Source organism: Trachurus japonicus, chromosome 4, assembly GCF_045865225.1.
Source record: "Trachurus japonicus isolate A0001 chromosome 4, Traja_1.0".
Taxonomy (NCBI): Eukaryota; Metazoa; Chordata; class Actinopteri; order Carangiformes; family Carangidae; genus Trachurus; species Trachurus japonicus.
Genome location: NC_140910.1, coordinates 14,976,318 through 14,993,933, shown reverse-complemented (window position 1 = coordinate 14,993,933; position 17,616 = coordinate 14,976,318). Strand labels below are relative to the sequence as shown.

General features: G+C 41.0%; 1 protein-coding gene across 1 annotated transcript; it reads right to left on the bottom strand.

Annotated features, from left to right (window-relative positions):
* Positions 1-1,921: 1,921 nt before the first annotated feature.
* On the bottom strand, positions 1,922-9,382 carry lpla (lipoprotein lipase a). Its single transcript, XM_085774224.1, has 10 exons — positions 9,090-9,382; positions 7,937-8,124; positions 7,281-7,460; positions 6,660-6,771; positions 5,851-6,093; positions 4,935-5,177; positions 4,095-4,215; positions 3,680-3,862; positions 3,465-3,572; positions 1,922-3,352 (listed from the first exon to the last, which is right to left on the bottom strand). The coding sequence occupies exons 1-10, from the start codon at positions 9,199-9,201 to the stop codon at positions 3,301-3,303; spliced, it is 1,542 nt and encodes a 513-aa protein (XP_085630350.1). The 5' UTR covers positions 9,202-9,382; the 3' UTR covers positions 1,922-3,300.
* Between the last annotated feature and the right edge of the window lie 8,234 nt (positions 9,383-17,616).

The window sequence follows — 17,616 nt, the reverse complement described above, 5'->3', positions numbered from 1 at the left end:
AGCAGTCCCCTCTTTTAGCAGCTTGAATAAGTTCTTGATTTTCTTCTTTGATTTATTTTTAGGAATCAGCATAGACGAAGATGAACAACATTGTAACATTTTTTTTGTCCATTACTACCATGACCACAGTGAGAGCAATAAGGTTGATATCCACATGATGTTTTATTTAATTACTGTGCAAGAATGAAATAGTTTCATCAGCTCTGATTATAGCTTTTTCTCTCAAGGCACAATGATACCGATGTTTGCATTCATCCTTATCGCCTCTTGTTCTAGAAATGTAAACATATAAGGGATATATCTGTGATACACTATGGGTGAGGTCACGTAGACCTTGATCTTTTCAGAAAACTTATTCTCAGTGAAGAATGATAACACTTCCTGCAAATATGCCACCCAGTGCTGGAAAATCTCCATTCTGTCAACCAGAGGGAATCAATGGCATTTCCTGAAGACCACGGGATGCTGATTTGTATATGGCACGAATGGCAGACATACAATGGGATGATGATGGGAGGTTACAGAATAGTGAACATTTTTTTAATGATTTGATTTGATTTGATTTGATACATTCATATCAGAACAGCTAAAGGGCTGATTGTTCCTTCGAGTGTTTACTAATAATCCAAAGAAAAAGGAGTTGAAGCAGGAGTTACTCTTCATATACTTTCTCCCCTCACTGAATTCATTGCCTCTCTCGCCTTCCCACAGTCCAGTGGGGATCAGAGGAACTAATCCACAAACTCAAGGAATCAGAGCTATATGGGTTTTTTTTCTCAGTCATACTTTGGATCAGTTCTGTGTTGTGCAATATGTTTTGAATTCTTAGCAAAGCTGGCTTAGCAACAACAACCAATTTTAATCTGCTATTAAAGCATGTTCGATGTTATAGGTCTAAGTGGCTTCAGATGTTGGCTGATCTACGATGACGTTCACGTTAACACAGTTGTAAACCACGAGGGACAAGTGCAGTATCAATAACAACCTACTCAAAGACACACTGTGGGGTTTCTGACCATCGGTGGCACTGCAGAGCCATGTTTTCCTGAGCAGGGTCCCTGTTTTGTTGGGGCACATCAATTGGCTGTGCAGTGAAAGCAGCACAGCAGCAGTGGGTTAGGTCTCCGTCAGCATCTAAACAGGACGTGTTCAGGTGCTGTACAAAGTGAGACAGAACCCGGTACCAAGAAGAAAACAGACTTCAAGGGAGGATTTTAAAAAATGTTTCATGTTGCAGCTACAGTATATGCGTCAAGTGTGAGTGAAATATGAGCAGCCTGTGTAGACAGTTTTACTGAATTAATGTTTTGTTAGGTGATATTATTACTGTATATCTCATTTTAGAGCAGGGCTTAGATTTTCACTAGTTTGAAAATCTATGTTTACTTAGCTTCGTAATCAAAATGGGAAATGTTCCAGCATCAGCGAACCACTATATACTGTACTACATGTATCTATGTATATGGTAATTAGACTATAAGAATTTGCATAAAGCAAGTTTTTGCATTAAAGTAGGCTACATAAAATCTAATGTCACTGGCAAGACTATTGTTGGTATTGTATTTGATACTTCGAAAGTTTACACGTTAAATTCATTGTGTTGATTTTTTATTATTATTATTAGGATGGATGGAGGATTGATCACTTTACTCCATTTCAGGAGCTGTCTGCAGATTGACCTCCGTATTGATCATCCATCGTCATCACTTGTATTTTCAGGTTCTTTCAGAATAAATGAGCTGCATGCATCTACAAGTTTGTTTGTTTTTAGTCAGATTATGCTGTTATGTGACAGAAAAATGTTCTTGGCCAAGACAGTTTCTAATCTATTGACAACTTGAATTTCAACACCGGGTCCACAATCTTTTGACGTGTTATTTATTTAATTACTACATAAAAGCAACTTGAGCAGTCAGGAAGATTTAAATGTGTGGTTTATCTCTTTATTAAACCAACCTGGGCTCTTTCTATATACATACAAATGCACTCAACAGCTGGCATGGAGACCAATTTGATCGATCAATCCAAAGCCTTTTGCATAAAATCACAAAAACGCTTCATTTATATATATATATATATAAAAAAAAGAAAAAGAAAATACAGACGACCATGGAAGCCTAGCAAAATATATTACAGCTTAATATACAAATATATAAATGTACATTCAATAAATACAAAATGAAGTATTCTTGAGATGTATTATGGCTATCATGTAGGCCAGTCCATCACAAATTTAAAAGGCTTGCATTTTTATTTCTTTTAGCATTTTTGTAACATTTGACCTTTCGAAATAAGGGCATGTCTGAGCTTAGTCAATGAGGTAAACTGTTTCAGGTGAGAAATTATTGACCTATTAATGAAGTTTTCAGGCAAATTCAGCCTTTCCTGTATCATGCAAAAAAAAAAAAAAATTACCAAAACTAATGAGTGCTCTCAATGACCTAAACATCTACTATGGCTGCAGGGGACAAAGGGCTTTTTTAAAGTGACCAGTGACACAATAACCAAGATGCAATCAAAGAACAAGCAAGGCTTCAAGAGATCAGATATTAACACAGAACTCATATTCAAAAAATATATATAATATTGATTACAAAAGATATATACAATGATCACTGTGATTCTCCGCTCAGTAGATAGTAAATATTTCTTTGGTCCCTGTTGATTGTTGGCAATTAGTGGTTAGGTAAGGACAAACATTAGGGACAAAGTGATCATTTTGCACATTTAAGAAAGAAACAAAAACAAAACAAAATGATGTGCCTAAACTATGCCTGTCACTCTGAATCATTTTTTTTTACATTAACAATAATCCAAGATCACGTAAGTAAAGAAAACACACCAGTCCAGGGTTTCAAATTACATTAAAATCAGTATAAACAGTACACGTAGGCTATAAAAGCATAAAGAAATGATTACAAAGATATGCAGAAAAAACAACTGAAACTGCAGGAACTATGAGCACATCATCACAAAGAAACCTGAAATACTTTTCAGCAGCAGAGAGAGCGTTCAGAGACAGGAGAGAGCTTATGAACAGACTGATTTCCAGAACTGTTGATGAGGTTGCGTTGGTTGCACTGGGAGTTGAGGAAAAACAGAGAGAATAAGAAAAAACGCAGCAGTATATATATATGGGTATGTGTGTAAGTGTGTGTGTGTATATAGATCTATATAGATACACACACACAGTTACTTGCAGAGGCCTTCCCAGTGTTGCTGTGTGTGCTGTCCATCTTTGGGTAGGTGTGTGTGGAGATGAATAATGTGCATGATGTGGTTGTGTGGTCAAGTGCAACTTCAAGCGTCGTTCTGCCCAAAAAGACTGCCCTGCGTTTTCAGCTTGTGCATCCTGGGGAAAGAAAGACAACAATGAACAGAAATAAACAGAAGAACTTCTACTTCTGAAGATGCATAGCAAGGGTCAGTGTTTAGGTGGCCCATCCAAGTGTTTCTTAACTTACAATTTCTCTTTACGGCTCATGTTGTCTTCTTTTGACCTCACAAAAACTGCATCTTCTCCACCCCTGACAAGGTAGGCAAACTCTCCTTCCTTAGGACTGAAGATCACCCTGGAGGTACACAGGAAAATGATTGTTTTGAATGTCTTTTTTTTTTTTTAAACACCATGAGAAACACATATGTCACCACGTCTACTCTGGTGTTGCTGACAGCTTACTTTGACTGGGCCTCCCCAGACTTGATGCGCATTTTCCGGATGTGGAACATGTTGCTGCCCCACCAGTTGGACCAGCTGAAAATGGCGTCCTTCTCCCAGCGCAGCTTCACCATCATCAAGTCTCCGATGTCGACGTCAGTGGTGATGAGGAAGGACAAAGTGGTGTTACCGTTCAGGGCTGGCCTGGAGGGTGGAAGGAAATGTGACGTTTAAAGGTCAGCTGCTAGGATTAAAGGCATCCTCGGCATGTGTGTGTCAGCATTATGTGTTCATGACGTATGCAGCATGAGCGTCTTTGTGGTTGCTTCAGGGTCAGCATGTTGGAAGAACCTTGTATTCTTCTATTTTAAACATGCATGATTGTGTGTTTCTGATGTTTGTGTTCATAGATGTTGACACAGTTTGATGTACGTACAGCACAGTGGAGATGTCCTCCTTCTCTTCATGGGTTCCATACAGAGAAATCTTCAATGGCTGCTCGGTGAAGCTCAGTCGGTCCTTACTGAAGAAATGAACCTTCACTTGGTAATGGAAAACTGTGAGAGGGAAGGAAACAGACGCTTAGCTGAGGGTCAATTTTATACTTTAGATAGACTAATAATTTGACATGGTGTCAGCTACTGGTCCATGTTTCTCATAACATGACTTAAAGTTACTTTAACGCTGGGAAAGCTGTTATGTAACCGTGATCTTTCTATCCTCATGTGACACTCGCCATACGTGTTGAAACACAACCGGGAATTAATGCAAAATCCTTATAGTTTTACTGGAAACTTTAACGGAAACTTTTCCATTGCCATCACATATAGCAGTATTGCATTACCTGAGCACACCCCCAACCACTAAAATACCCATGACCTCCTGTTCCTGTGACCTTCTGAGTGCTTGCTACTTGTACACATGTGCTTGCTTTAAGTGTCAGATTTTCTCTGAGCACAAATTGTGTGCGTTCTAATTGTAACAACACTAACTACAGTAATATTAATTCCATCTCCGAGCAGTCACAACCAAACTAATCACATTCAACAACAGTAGCACACACACTGGATTACTCACCCTAATGTATGTGCATTCATTACCTTAACCCCACTAATCCTTAGTTAAGTACATGACTTAAGCCAGATTTTACTACAGTAATTAAATGTGTTTCTTCTCTTCCTTCATATTGCACAGAGCACAGAAATTGCCAATTTCCCTTTACCTGACAAATACTGTATTCCTTTTATGCGCAAGTCCTTTTTTTCTTAGCGTTTACCTTTGTATGGCATCATGTCACGAGTCTTGAGGAACATCCTGGTGCTGCGGGCCGTCCGGACCTTCTTGATGTTGTAGCCGAGCTTGTTGCAGCGATTCTTCCTGCAGTTGAGGCACATTCCCTTGTTGAAGGCCTCCTTGGAGTTGCAGCGGTAGGCCATGCTCTGCTGCTGGGTGTTCAGCAGAGAGTCGATAAACAGGTGGATGGAGCGCTCGTGGGAGCATTTGACGAGCTGGTCCATGTCTGCGGCACACAAAGAGCAAAGGAACTATGAGCGCTCATTATCTATTCCCAGATGATGCTAAGCAGGGAAAATGTCTTCCTTATGTGTGACTTTTTGTGACCCTTCACATGTCAGTCTCAACTCAACGCTGACCCACACGACATTTCTCACTCAGTTCTGCCTCGCTACATTAGAGCACTTAGTAACAGCTAAAGCAGTGAGCTAGCAAACCAGCACGCAAGGCTTTCATCTCTGCGTATAAAAGAACATGTCTGTGACATACTGTGAGTCTGTAGCTGTTATGACTAGAGGCAAGCGTATTGTACAGTAATTGAAGCCCCTGAACAGTTTTATAGAGTCAAAGTGTCTGTAAACTTAAGTGAACTTGTCCTGATGCTTGACAAGACCTTTGTTACAAATTGTTGTTCTTTAATCAGTGTTTCACACAGAGGATTGGTGCCACCGGCTTTGAGCAGCTGGAGTAACATGGTCTCCCTAAATTTAACTTTTATCGCATGGTGACACTTTAATAATAAGGGCAGATGCCTGCCAGCATAGAGGTGGAGTGTGTGGACTTCATACTGATCCTGCCAACGTGAGTGTGTGCTAACAAACCACAGCATTTATAAATTAATACCTTAGCAAAGCAGCTACATTTAATTACAAACAGCAGGGAGGGTTTGTGGTACATACTTTGAAGTCCCTTGATCCCTTCCAGTGCAATCCCCATCAAGGTATTCTGGATGTCGCAGCCCGGCTGGAAGGTGCCTCCGTTGGGGTAAATGTCGATGTGGCCCACAGGCCTCTGGATGCCGATGCTGCGGTCTGGAGAGCCCCTGGTGTTGGTGTGCAGGACGTCCACAAACTCGGCATCATCTCGGGACAGGGTGTTCTGGTTATCTGCGTGCTCAAAAGTGGGACCAGCTGGATCTAGACCTGTGTGGGAAGAGGAAAGTGGAGGGAGAGCGTGGATAAAAAATGATGTATACTGTTTATCAAAACATGAGCATGAGTCACATTGAGCCTCTTTCTGCCCTGCACAGGTCACTGCAGCTCAGGCCAATGTGAAGCAGGCCATTGCTCTCACAGCAAACACACCATTATTCAAAGCAGGTCAGAGAGACTTCAAAGCTGGATAAACTTCACAGTGACAAATGGATAGATGGGCCGGACCTACTAACTGACTAAATGCACACATGCAATACAGGCCTGGAATGTAACGGGCTACAGATTATATTTCACTAGTGTGCTGTGCCGTTTTCAAGAGCTGAGCTGGAACAAAAAGTGCTCGTACATTATGGTACAGTACAGCAAGCTTGCATACATACTTTCACTAGCATTTAAAGTTTCTCTCAAATAGGCCATAATGCTTATCCACAGCACACGTGGTCGTGTTTCCTTTGTAAAGAGGTAAAATTCATAAATAGATGAATTTGTGCTATCTACGCTTGCAGTGTAATGTAAGCAGATGATGATACATTAAATTAGGTGAAAGTTCACACCTGTGATCCTGCTGATTTTATGACCAGTGAGGTCTCCGGCGATTCCAGCCACATGTGCTCCCAGACTGTAACCCAGCAGGTGAATCCTGCCCCAGGGCAACTGCAGCTCTTTCTGGAAAAAGGAAGAGATGAACAAGATTTGTCAAAAAGCCTGACATGCTGACATACCGCAAAAATGCTTTAAAGACTTGCTGTAGGAGTTCAAACCAACATTGAGCTGAACGTGGATAAACTCTGCAGGACTCTGTTCAAGTCTTAATAGAGTCTGGGAAACTATCCAGGGTAAGGATTAATCTGTGTTATTTTATGCTTTGCCAAAACCTTGCGAGCTTTAAACTTGGAAGTCACGTAAACAGAGGATGCCAATGCGCCTTAAAGTTGTTCATATAAAGGCTGCGCTCCACTTCTTACTGTGCCTTGTAATGAGAGGCTGTTGTGAGCCACAGACATGGCCATAAAACGCCTTTATGGAGCTTTTAAAATCATAACCAGTTAGAAAACATATCCGCTAGGTACAAAACTGTGACATCACCAGCTATAGATTCACCAGCTGCAAACATCAGACAGACAGTAGGTCAAGGATGTGGGAAATAGCTGTCAATTAGCTTGGAAAACACTCACCTGTAGCCAGGTAACGAACTTGGCGACATCGCGGCCCACTAGCTTGGTGTAGGCTGCAGAGGTCGGGTAGTGCTGGTTGGCCCGGGTCAGCCAGTCCACCACAATCACATTAGCAGTGGGTTCACGCTCGTAAAGTGCAGACACCAGCTTGGGCACCCAGCTCTCAAACATCCCTGTTACCTGTAGCGAAACACACACACATTTGGTCACATACGTTTGTAAGGTCAGCAGCGGTATGGCGTGATTTATTCATTGTGTGCCATGTGGTTGGAAAGAAGCCAGGGTGTCATCAGGTTCACATTTTGTAGCTTGACTGACTCTAAATCACATTATAGGAGCAGATGCATGGAGTGTTTGCCCTGTTACCTCACCACTCGCAGCTTGTGTAAGTTAATTCTGAGGAAATATGATGTTACATGAAGTTGGCTGATTCAAAACTTTCAGTTTACTGTGTCAGGTTAATCTGTTTGGACTTGGTCCAGTGTTTATGATCAGTCAGTCGGTTGTCTCAATGTTATATCAACAGAACTTCTATTTTATGTTTGTGCAACACACTGTTTTATCTGTTTGAGTTTTTTTTTTTTCCGTTAAGTTCATCCTTTACATGAAACACTGATAAAAGCTGTTGACATAAGCTACCTGTGTACGTGACTCACCGTCCAGCCATGTATGATAATGAAGGTCTGTGTTTCGGGGTTGAATTCGCACTCTCTGATGGTTTCGGGCCTGCCGGGCTCGATGTAGCACCCGTCATCGTCAGGGATGTCTGCCGTACGCAGGAAGAACTTGGACACAATGTCAGTGTAGTCTGTGATCCATTCAGGATTGGTTTCTGTGGTGTTTGCTGTTACAACACACACACACACACACACACACACACACACACACACACATAGACAGATGACATACATCATTAGATTATATTATTAAATGATTGTGGCATGATAGAAATTAAGATAACTGTGGTCAGATAGGTAAATTTGACAGTATTTTTTACTGATAACATTTCCATTTCACAACCTAATTATTTGTAATAATACAATAATCTTGCAGTCATTGTAAAGAATGACGTTTTGGAGAGGAAAAAATAAATTAAACAGCCTTCAACAAACAACTGACTCATGCAAATTATGAAAACTTGCCCCAGTCAATTAAACTAAATGAGCACTAATCTCACCAGCGTGACTCAGGCAAGCAGCAAAAACACTGAGACATAGAGCATGGCAGTGTCGCCCCCTTTTGTTTGCTCTGCATTTTCACCAGTGTAGGACAGCGCTCTTACTGAAAACACTGTTAATACCTGGGTTTGTTAAACTTCTGATACACACACTGAAAATGGAAAACAGATGTGGACCAATCCCATTCTTCCAGGGAGTCCACTTTAGTGACAAGAAATGTAAAAATAACTAAATAATAATAAAGAAAAAGTGGAGAGAGAGAGAGAAAAAAAAAGGTCTAAATGGCTTTCAGTGGAAATTGTATTTCTTTTTCTAGTTCAACAATAAAAACAATGCAATTTTATTCTGTTGCAGAAGAATAATGATAAATTGTGTTGTTGTGTATGTTTTCTTCCTCCCTCTTGTCTCTCCTCAAACAAAAGGCCCCTTGCAGCGGATTTTCATCCTGCTCACATGAGGCTGAATGCTATGAAATGGGATGCAGACCTGCAGAGCAGAAACTTTTCCCGGGGTTATTCTCGGTCAACGCCGAACGGGATGCATTAATTAGGTAGGCTAACCTGCATATGTTGACTTCATTAAATCTGCGGTAACAACATCCTAACACAATGCAACGTTAGCTGGGTCTTACCAAACACAATGCTGCTGCTGCTGCTGCTGGCTTCAGGGTCAGAAGAAAAAGTTACAAATATGTTTCCCAAAATTATCCAAACAGTCAAAAAACTGATATTTTCCTTTCCCATATTATTGAGACTTTTTCCCTTTTTTTTTCTTAAAAAAAATAAAATCCTGAATTAAAAAAAAATCTCTGGATGCTGGCCGAAAAGATTTGTTGTATCCAATCGTATTTTATAAGACAGAGAGCCACGGGTCACAGCGTTGTATGGAGCTGTGGTTAAGGAGTGAAGTTTCTTCTTGTGGTCTGTCACCGTTGCCGCTCCAAGTCATCTTTATGGGTGGCTCATTTGAATATTCACTCATGATTGGCTGCAGTTTAGTGGGCGGAGTTTAACCTTTGTCCCTGCTCTGAATCAGCGAGGAGGAATCATTCACCACCTTCCCCACAGGGGGGCTGGTTCACCACAGCCCCCAGCATCTACAGTCTAACGTCAACACGATTATCACTATTGATTATCAGCTATCAATTTGGTTGTTGGATCAAGACTTTAGACATTTTTTGTGTGAAAATGAATTTAGCTAGCCTACTTAGGATAAGTTATTTCATGACTTATGTTACCATGGTGTAAAAAAAACAAAACAAAGAGATTTTATAGGATTTAATGGAACAAATTTAATATAAATTTGAAGGAATTTGTCATATTGATAGGCAAACCTTTTATGAAGAGTTCAGTTGAATGATTGAAACCACATTCACTGCTAAACTTTCTTTCAGGGAGCCCAGTTTTGCAGCCATATGAACATATACAAATCAAGATGTGGTCATCTAAAATCTGAATGTTTTATGTGAAGAAATGACATGTTGATTCTTTTTAATTAAATACCAAGCCCACTGTATTTTCTTTTACTATAGCAATGAAAATATTGTGATTTTATTCTGTTTTGAAATAATCCGATTTCAATGTTAATATTTTCTTTTCCCCTCCTGTCTGTCCTCAGACTGAAAGCCCCCGGCAGTGGTTGTTCTTCCCGCTCACATGGTGGGGCTAGTTTGAAACAGGCTGACCGGCAGATTTTTTTTATGACCAGTCCTTTTATCTTTGAGCCATCCATCTCTTGCCAGGGTCAGACTTTCTTGTTTTTAATTTCTTGTCCCTCTTAAAAGCCTATTACAGTGATAATACACTTCTTATGTGTAGCCCTGCTCTCAACTCAGTATCAAAGTGCTTTACGAGGAAGTGAAATCAAAAAAGGAAATGAAAATAAAACAAGATATTAAATCATTATGAGGTCATCTATCACTGTTGCTTATTATAACTGTACATGACGTCAGACCTGATTATATTGAAAAGCCCTGACAGAGGAAGCTGCTGCTCATGGCATGCAGGGGATCCAGTATATCTTAGAGACAGATCTTCAGAGCAGTGGGTGTGTTACAGAGCCCCCCACTCTCATTGGTGGAGCCCTATATACAGTCAATGGTGGAATGGTCTATACCCCAGAAACCATGACAAAGCACAAAAATATGACCTCAGTTTTGTGTCCCCTGCCCCCAAATCGCATGAAGACATGAAAGCTTGGACAGAGAGCAAAACACATTCCAGGACCATTTCATGCCGCTTAAAACAAAAACAAGATGTTCAGACACGTATAACATACTTTATGGTGACACATATTAAACCTACAGTATTTTGTGAGGACATTAAACAAAAACTCCACACATGAGGGGGTGAAGAATAGGCATGAGAGAGAAGCCACAAACATTTAATGACGGTGGCAAAATACAGAAATGACCACAAAGATTCGCTACACCAATTTAGGAAATTCTTCACATTTTATGTCATATGGGCTTTGCATGAATGAATATAGAGAATACCTCCCTTGTTTGTCAAAACGTAATTCACAGACAAACAGATGTTATCCTACAACTTATGACATTATGCTACTCCTTTAAACAGACTGTTCCAGGTTTCAATTACATCTCTTCTAACTGCTGATTTTAAGCTGTTTTTGTAAAATCAAGACCAGCCATAAAGTATCATAATGTTAACTGTTATAATTGAGCTATTCTGGAGGGCCCATGATCTCAGGGGCCCACTGACAAAACATTAAGTCAATTCAAATATTGGACAAATGAAAAAAAAACCTGGAAGAAGCTGGTTGACTTCCTTCATGAGAAACTGATGTTCCCTGCATGACTGAACCCTTTCCCTCAGTAATCAGCCGCTGCTCTATATTTACCCTCTTTTCATCTTATACATTTGACTGTACAGTATGTATATTTACGTGCATCTACACGTGTTAGGAAAGTGATGCTTATGGTCTGACCAGCAGGCCCATCCCAGTGATTAGACAGAGGGACAACGCCCAACTCCAAGCCTGTGATCTCAGTTCCGATCTCGGTGTTTGACCCCGAGGGGGAAGCACGGTGATAAACGACAAGGCAGAGATGTTTGAGCATGACTGTTGAATATCCTGTATAAGACACACCCAGGCAACACCATTCAGATTATGTCTAGCCTTGTGGAAAAATTTGGGTTTTTTGTTGTAGTTTGTATATGTTTTGTGATTTCTGTGGCTGAACACAGATGTGACGTGGTCCAGTTAGTTTAGTTTGGCTTCTGACCTTGAGAACCTGCTGAGGAAATTAAAAGATCACTGCAGAGAGGACATAGATTTCCTGCTGGGGAGGAATTCCTTCACTTTTCCTGTTGCTGTTTTTTCTTCTTCTTCTTTGAGCCACGCAAACTTAAAAAAGCTGCACATTTGTTTTACATTTCTCTGTTTGCATATCTGGCAGATCATCATGTATGCTGGAGCCTGAGCGGAGCAGCCCAGAGCGGAGCAGACTGCTTTACCAATCTAATGGATGTTTTTGGTCCATGTGGTGCTACGACTAATTGCAAATATTTAAACTGGCAATAAACACAACCCGACTGTTTCACTGTCACTTCCTGCCTCCAGAGTTTACTTATGTTTACATGGTCTAGAAGGGCGAACCACCGTATCAAACACTTGCACTCTGCAGGTGAAGCTGTAAGTGTGACTGCAAGCCCACAGTCACGTCAACATATACAGTCAACCATGCACACACAGATTCCTGAAAGTGAGACATATAGGCTACCTTAGAAGCACGTGTTTGAGCAGCCACACAAACATACACTCTTATACAGGCCAAATGGTGAAATCCTCAATATAAATGTTGTTTCTGATTACTCACTGAGAGGCCTGATTCTAGGAAAACCAGAGCAGGGGTTTGGTTTCACAGAACGATACAGCATAAATATTCTTGGCAAGCGAATATTCAGAGGCCCTCTGTGTTTGAGCATATGTGTATAGAATGTGGCTCGCACACTAAAGAGAGCGTTTAATCCACAACCGGCAGACGGGAGATGTGGCAGATGATTTTCATGTTGTGGGGTGTTTTCTGGTTACTTCTAAATCTAACTTTACTCTCTCTTCCCTGATCCTGAAACTGTATTGTGCAGTAAGTACTGTCTTGTACTGTGCATGTTGCTGACTAAGCAAGGCCATCCATTTTGTTGTTTTTTACTGCTTCAGTGACACAAGTCACGCTGTGTTCTCCTTTATCTGACTGTTTCCACCATCTCTCATTGCCATCTCTGTCCAAACAGGAGATCTGAAGACCTTCGGGAAAGCTCTGCTTGAAACCTTGAAGCCAGCTGGTGTAAATCATGTCAAAGAAAATCTCATGAATCACGGTCAAAAGATTTTCACGTATGGTGTGACAGCCAGATCCGACACCACACTTGATCTTAGCTGTAATTTCCCATGCAGAAATCCCTCGGAGGGAAAAAAAAAAAATCGCAGCGCAGAGAGAATGAAAGGCACCTCTGCGGGAGTGAGGCTTTTATGAGTCTCTTAGTAAAGACGTGGTGAGGTCATGAAAGGGCCGCAAAGGAGGAGACGTGTGTTTGTGTGAGGAAGGCAGTATTTTATTCCTCTATTCAAGGGTGACATGATGAGGTTGTGTTACACACTTGTGCTGGCAGTTTAAAGAGGAAACTAATTGATGCACGTTTTGTGTGTAAGCACATACAATTTGTGCACTGAGCGTGTCTCTTGTTTGCATCCGCTGTGAAGACTCATGAACCTTTCAGTCCTCACTTTTCAGTCAATCAGGCAGCGTGTAACCTACAAATTCTTGGAAGGTAAATGTGTCTACATTTCACTTCTGTTGCACCTAGGAGCTCATGCATTTTGTTTCCAAACTAAACCATTAGTTATTGTTTTATTGCACATCCCTGAACCTTAATTGCTTTTCAGGTGAAAAAGCAGATAAAATCACCTCTATGGTCCCCCCCAGTGGGAAGCATGCATTACAATATACCATTAGCTATATAAGAACCACGTGTGTGGTTAGGTGATCTATACATATGTGAAATATACTAAAGTAGCATTCTCACACAGCAACAGTGTGTGTGTGTGTGTGTGTGTGTGTGTGTGCTGTACATTGCTCACTCTGTGTGTCCTCTGCTCAAATTTTGTCCACTGCACACATTTATCACAGATGCTTGTCGTCAGAGGCCCAGCAACGGTATAATGTGTAGACGTGCACACACAAAGACACACACTCTCCAGCGGCTGTGTCTGATCAGTACAGTTTTGTGCAGGTTCTCTCTCTGTCTCGCTCGCTGAAAGACCCAATTTCTACGTTACATAAGCACATATGTTTCGGTGGTTTCTCTATATGTTATGAGAGGAATGCAACGGACCAGGAGCCTGAATGAGTCCAATGTTCAGTCCATGACGGCAGCTGGTCTTTGTTGGTGTGGCTAAAGGGAGACTTGGGTTACTGTGTGTGTGTGTGTGTGTGTGTGTGTGTGTGTGTGTGTGTGTGTGTGTGTGTGTGTGTGTGTGTGTGTGTGTGTGTGTGTGTAGCACCAGTCTGGTCTGACTGCACTTTCTCAACTCACTGATGTCCCAATGCAGGAGAAAGAAGAGGTTTCATAACTATCTGATTGCAGCTGCTCCAAGAGATGCCAGTGTCTGGATGTGCTGGTGGTTGCACGTGCGATACTGTGCATACCTCTTACAATCTAAATTTCCTAATAAAACTACGTTTATATAGGAGTGGGTAATGTGTAAATGAAATTATGAGGCAGTTCATTGAGTTATTTTACTGCCTGTGCAACCTGACAGTAGATGCAAAACATCCATCCATCAGGTGATGAAATTCATTTAAAATGTTAAACATCTCATTTATAGCCCTGAGTGACAGAAGTCTCATTTTTGACTTTTCCTACAAAAGTTTTGGAGCGTGATGTCCCAGCTTGGCCCAGGTCTGTTCTTTGCTCTCTTTTCATCAGTCTGGCTGCTGTCAGAGCTTGATGTTTTTGGCCAACAGGGCCTTGCTTCATTCCTGTCATGCTGCCGCCCTGCAGCCCGGCATGAGGTCTGGGTGTTCTGCACTTACACACTGTAAGAGGCCTATTGTTTCAACGCTGGGGGGGGTCTGTGGTTTTGCCCAAATCCCTTAAAAAATCCTGAAACAAAATCTTTTAAGTATTACAATAGCATTTTCATAAATTCATGAAAGCCCTCACAGTTGAAATACTTTGCTTGTCCATGACTCTAAGGGTATTTTTGAAAGAAGTGTCTCACATAAAACATTTAAAGCGAAATATCACAGTCTGTTAACAGGTCTTGGGTGCTACAGAGTGTGATTTGGATTGGAAATGAAAAACTAAAACGTGTTGTCTTGTTTTGAGTTCTTAATTGAGGCTATTAGCCTGTGCTGTCATAACACACATTTGTGGCCAGATGCACAGCAGACTGTTACATTTGTGTCCCTATACACCTCTTTTTCTGCAGGACTCTGTTTGTTGACCTGCAGGGGAGAGAAAGAGGTCATGTATGAACTTCACTTCTGTTGAAACATAAAAAAGATATTGTCTCAGCTTTGCTTTCTCTCTCAGCTGTCCAAGGAAGCTCCTGGTGGATCCACCTGTGGTGGTGTCAGGTTTAGAGACTAGCAGATCCACACGTGAAGAGCTTTTGCACATGAATGTCTCATCAAATGAAACATGAAGCAGACACATGTGTCTCTGCCTCAGCTCCCCTGCTGCACTGTCTCACACTCTCATGCAATGATGCTGATTGAGAGACCAAGGAAGGTGATGAAACTTGGTAGAAGGTCTTACTGACAACCTGCTGTGTGATATGATGTGAATTCCACTGTGTTTGTCTGTGTCTTATGTGCAGGACAGAGGTGTGGCCCTGGCCCCTGCTGTCAAATGACCTGCTATATGATCACTAAAGGAGAGAGACCCTTGTTTGGACAATACAAAAATGCCATCAACTCACTGCTCAAAGGTTTATATACCTCCACAAAGATGCAGATAGTTGAACTCACCGGATTTAATTTTAAAAGAACGAAATTAAAATGATTAATGATCAAGCTATGCAACAATCAACAGACTGAAAATATAACATTATTATTTTTCTCATCAATTTATTTATTTTTTTCCATTTCATTTCAACAGAATCTATCTTTGTGGCGCTCTTAACTTTGGCCAGGTGCATCCTCTTTGTTTTGCAGTCAATAACAGAGAGGTCCTTGAAGAAAATCTGCTCCAGAGTGCATGTGACTCAAGACTGGAGCATGACCTGAGGCACAACACCATGACCTGAGGCACAGAGCTGAGTCAACACCGATGAGTAGAGACTTACATCTCATAACAGCTGTGCACAGACCTGAGGATGGTGGCCCAGATGCTTCTCATCCAATATGATGGAGCTTGGGAGGATCTGCCAGGAGCAATGGGATAAATTGCCCAAATCCAGGTATGCAAAGCTTGTAGAGGCCTGTCCAAGATGACTCAAGGCAGAAATTGCTGCCAAAGGAGCCCCTACAAACCACTGAATTAAGGGGTTTGAATATTGTGTGAAAGTCTCCCATCTTTGACTTTGCAAAAGCATGTTTTTACTTTGTCGCTATGGATTATTAAGAGTAGACTGATGGGATACAATGAAGTCACTGTGTGTAATAATTTAATTTATGTGGAAAATATCCCATCAACAAGATACAGTCCAGCCAACAATTAAAAGAGATCGTCAACAGCACGCAACTGCATTGCAATCTCTGCAAGTTAAACATGAGCTTATTTCTTATACTGAATCACTTAAGCACCAAATAAACATGAAGACATGCAAATAAAATTAAGGGAAAAACCTGAAAGTGAGTGAGGAGACAGGACGATAATACCCCCATCCATTAAACGGATGGTTTGATGGGAATGAAAATGATGGGAATCTTATGAATCAGATGGCCTTCACTAGATCACTGCATCTCAACCCAGTTGAACACCTGCGGGAGACTGTATGTATTAGATATGGAGATATAGATATTTACCCCAAAAAAGGGGGATAGAGACGCTACAGACCCACAGACATGAGGGACACTTCAGTGAGACGGCTCCTCAGGGCAGACAACAGAAAAAATAAATGCAGTGATTTTCCAAAGGTCAGGAATCTGGGTAAATGATATTGCACAGCATGGGGGTGACACAGAGGATCAGTGGTGTGTGTGTGCGTGTGGGTGAGTGCATTCCTTTTATATTGACCTCTGTATGAGTGTGTGAACAGATGCTTCCATATACATTTTGTCCTGCCTTTAAGAGTGTGTTTGTGTATGTGTGTTGATTTAAGCTGTCGGCTCTACATCTGGTGGATTAGTTGTAGTTAGGAAGCGGTCAGCCAGGGCGATAGGGGGAAAAAGGTGAAGCAGCCACAGGAACCCTCACACATGCCCTGATTTTTATCCCAACAACATCCTCTCTCACCCACAAGTCATGGCCTGTATGCCATGTTCTTGTCTTCAGTGTCCTGTAATTCAGTCTGCAGGGATACAAGAGAGGAGAAATGGATGCAGTGACAGCTCAGTTATTGGCATTACTGTCTGTCAAATAAATAAAACGAGCAGTAACAGCTTGTATTTGTGATTATATGACACCCTCTAGTGGACAAAAAAAAAAAAACAGGAGAGAAAAATTAGGATAATGATCTTAATTTCTACGTGAGACATCAGAGTGGCATAAAACAATATTAATTGTTATAATAGTTGGGGGAAGTGGGTGTAACATGAGCAGGTTAATGTATAAATTTATTTAAGATATTTGACAGAACAGTGAAGAAACAAATGCAGCCAGGGACAAGTTAACTGCGTTTTTAAGTACACCAATATTTTTTATAGTGTGGTGTGATAATGTAAGATATTACTAAAAAAAAAACATATTTCTATAATTAATATATTTTTTTTAAGTTTAAGTTTTGTGTCATTTTGTGGACATTACCATGTTTGAGTGACCTTTCACAGACTGTTGTTGGGTATTTCCACAAAAATATTCACAGTGTGTCACCTTAACACTTCATGACACATCATTGTTTGGAGGAGTAAAGTGTCTTTTAAAATAGAACAATAAAGGGAACTTGGAGCCATTTATAGACTCAACGAAATCAGGGGTTCTTCCTTTTGGAGAAAGTTCAAGGAGCTATATCTAGAGTTCTGTGACAGTATT

Bases quoted from the DNA above. Each gene is read 5' to 3' on its own strand.
- lpla (XM_085774224.1), bottom strand. From the start codon at position 9,201: ATGGGAAAGGAAAATATCAGTTTTTTGACTGTTTGGATAATTTTGGGA. The intron at 7,461-7,936 runs GTGAGTCACGTA...GTTTCGCTACAG, and splicing joins TTATCATACATGGCTGGACG to GTAACAGGGATGTTTGAGAG. The intron at 3,573-3,679 runs GTAAGCTGTCAG...GTGTACCTCCAG, and splicing joins TCTGGGGAGGCCCAGTCAAA to GGTGATCTTCAGTCCTAAGG.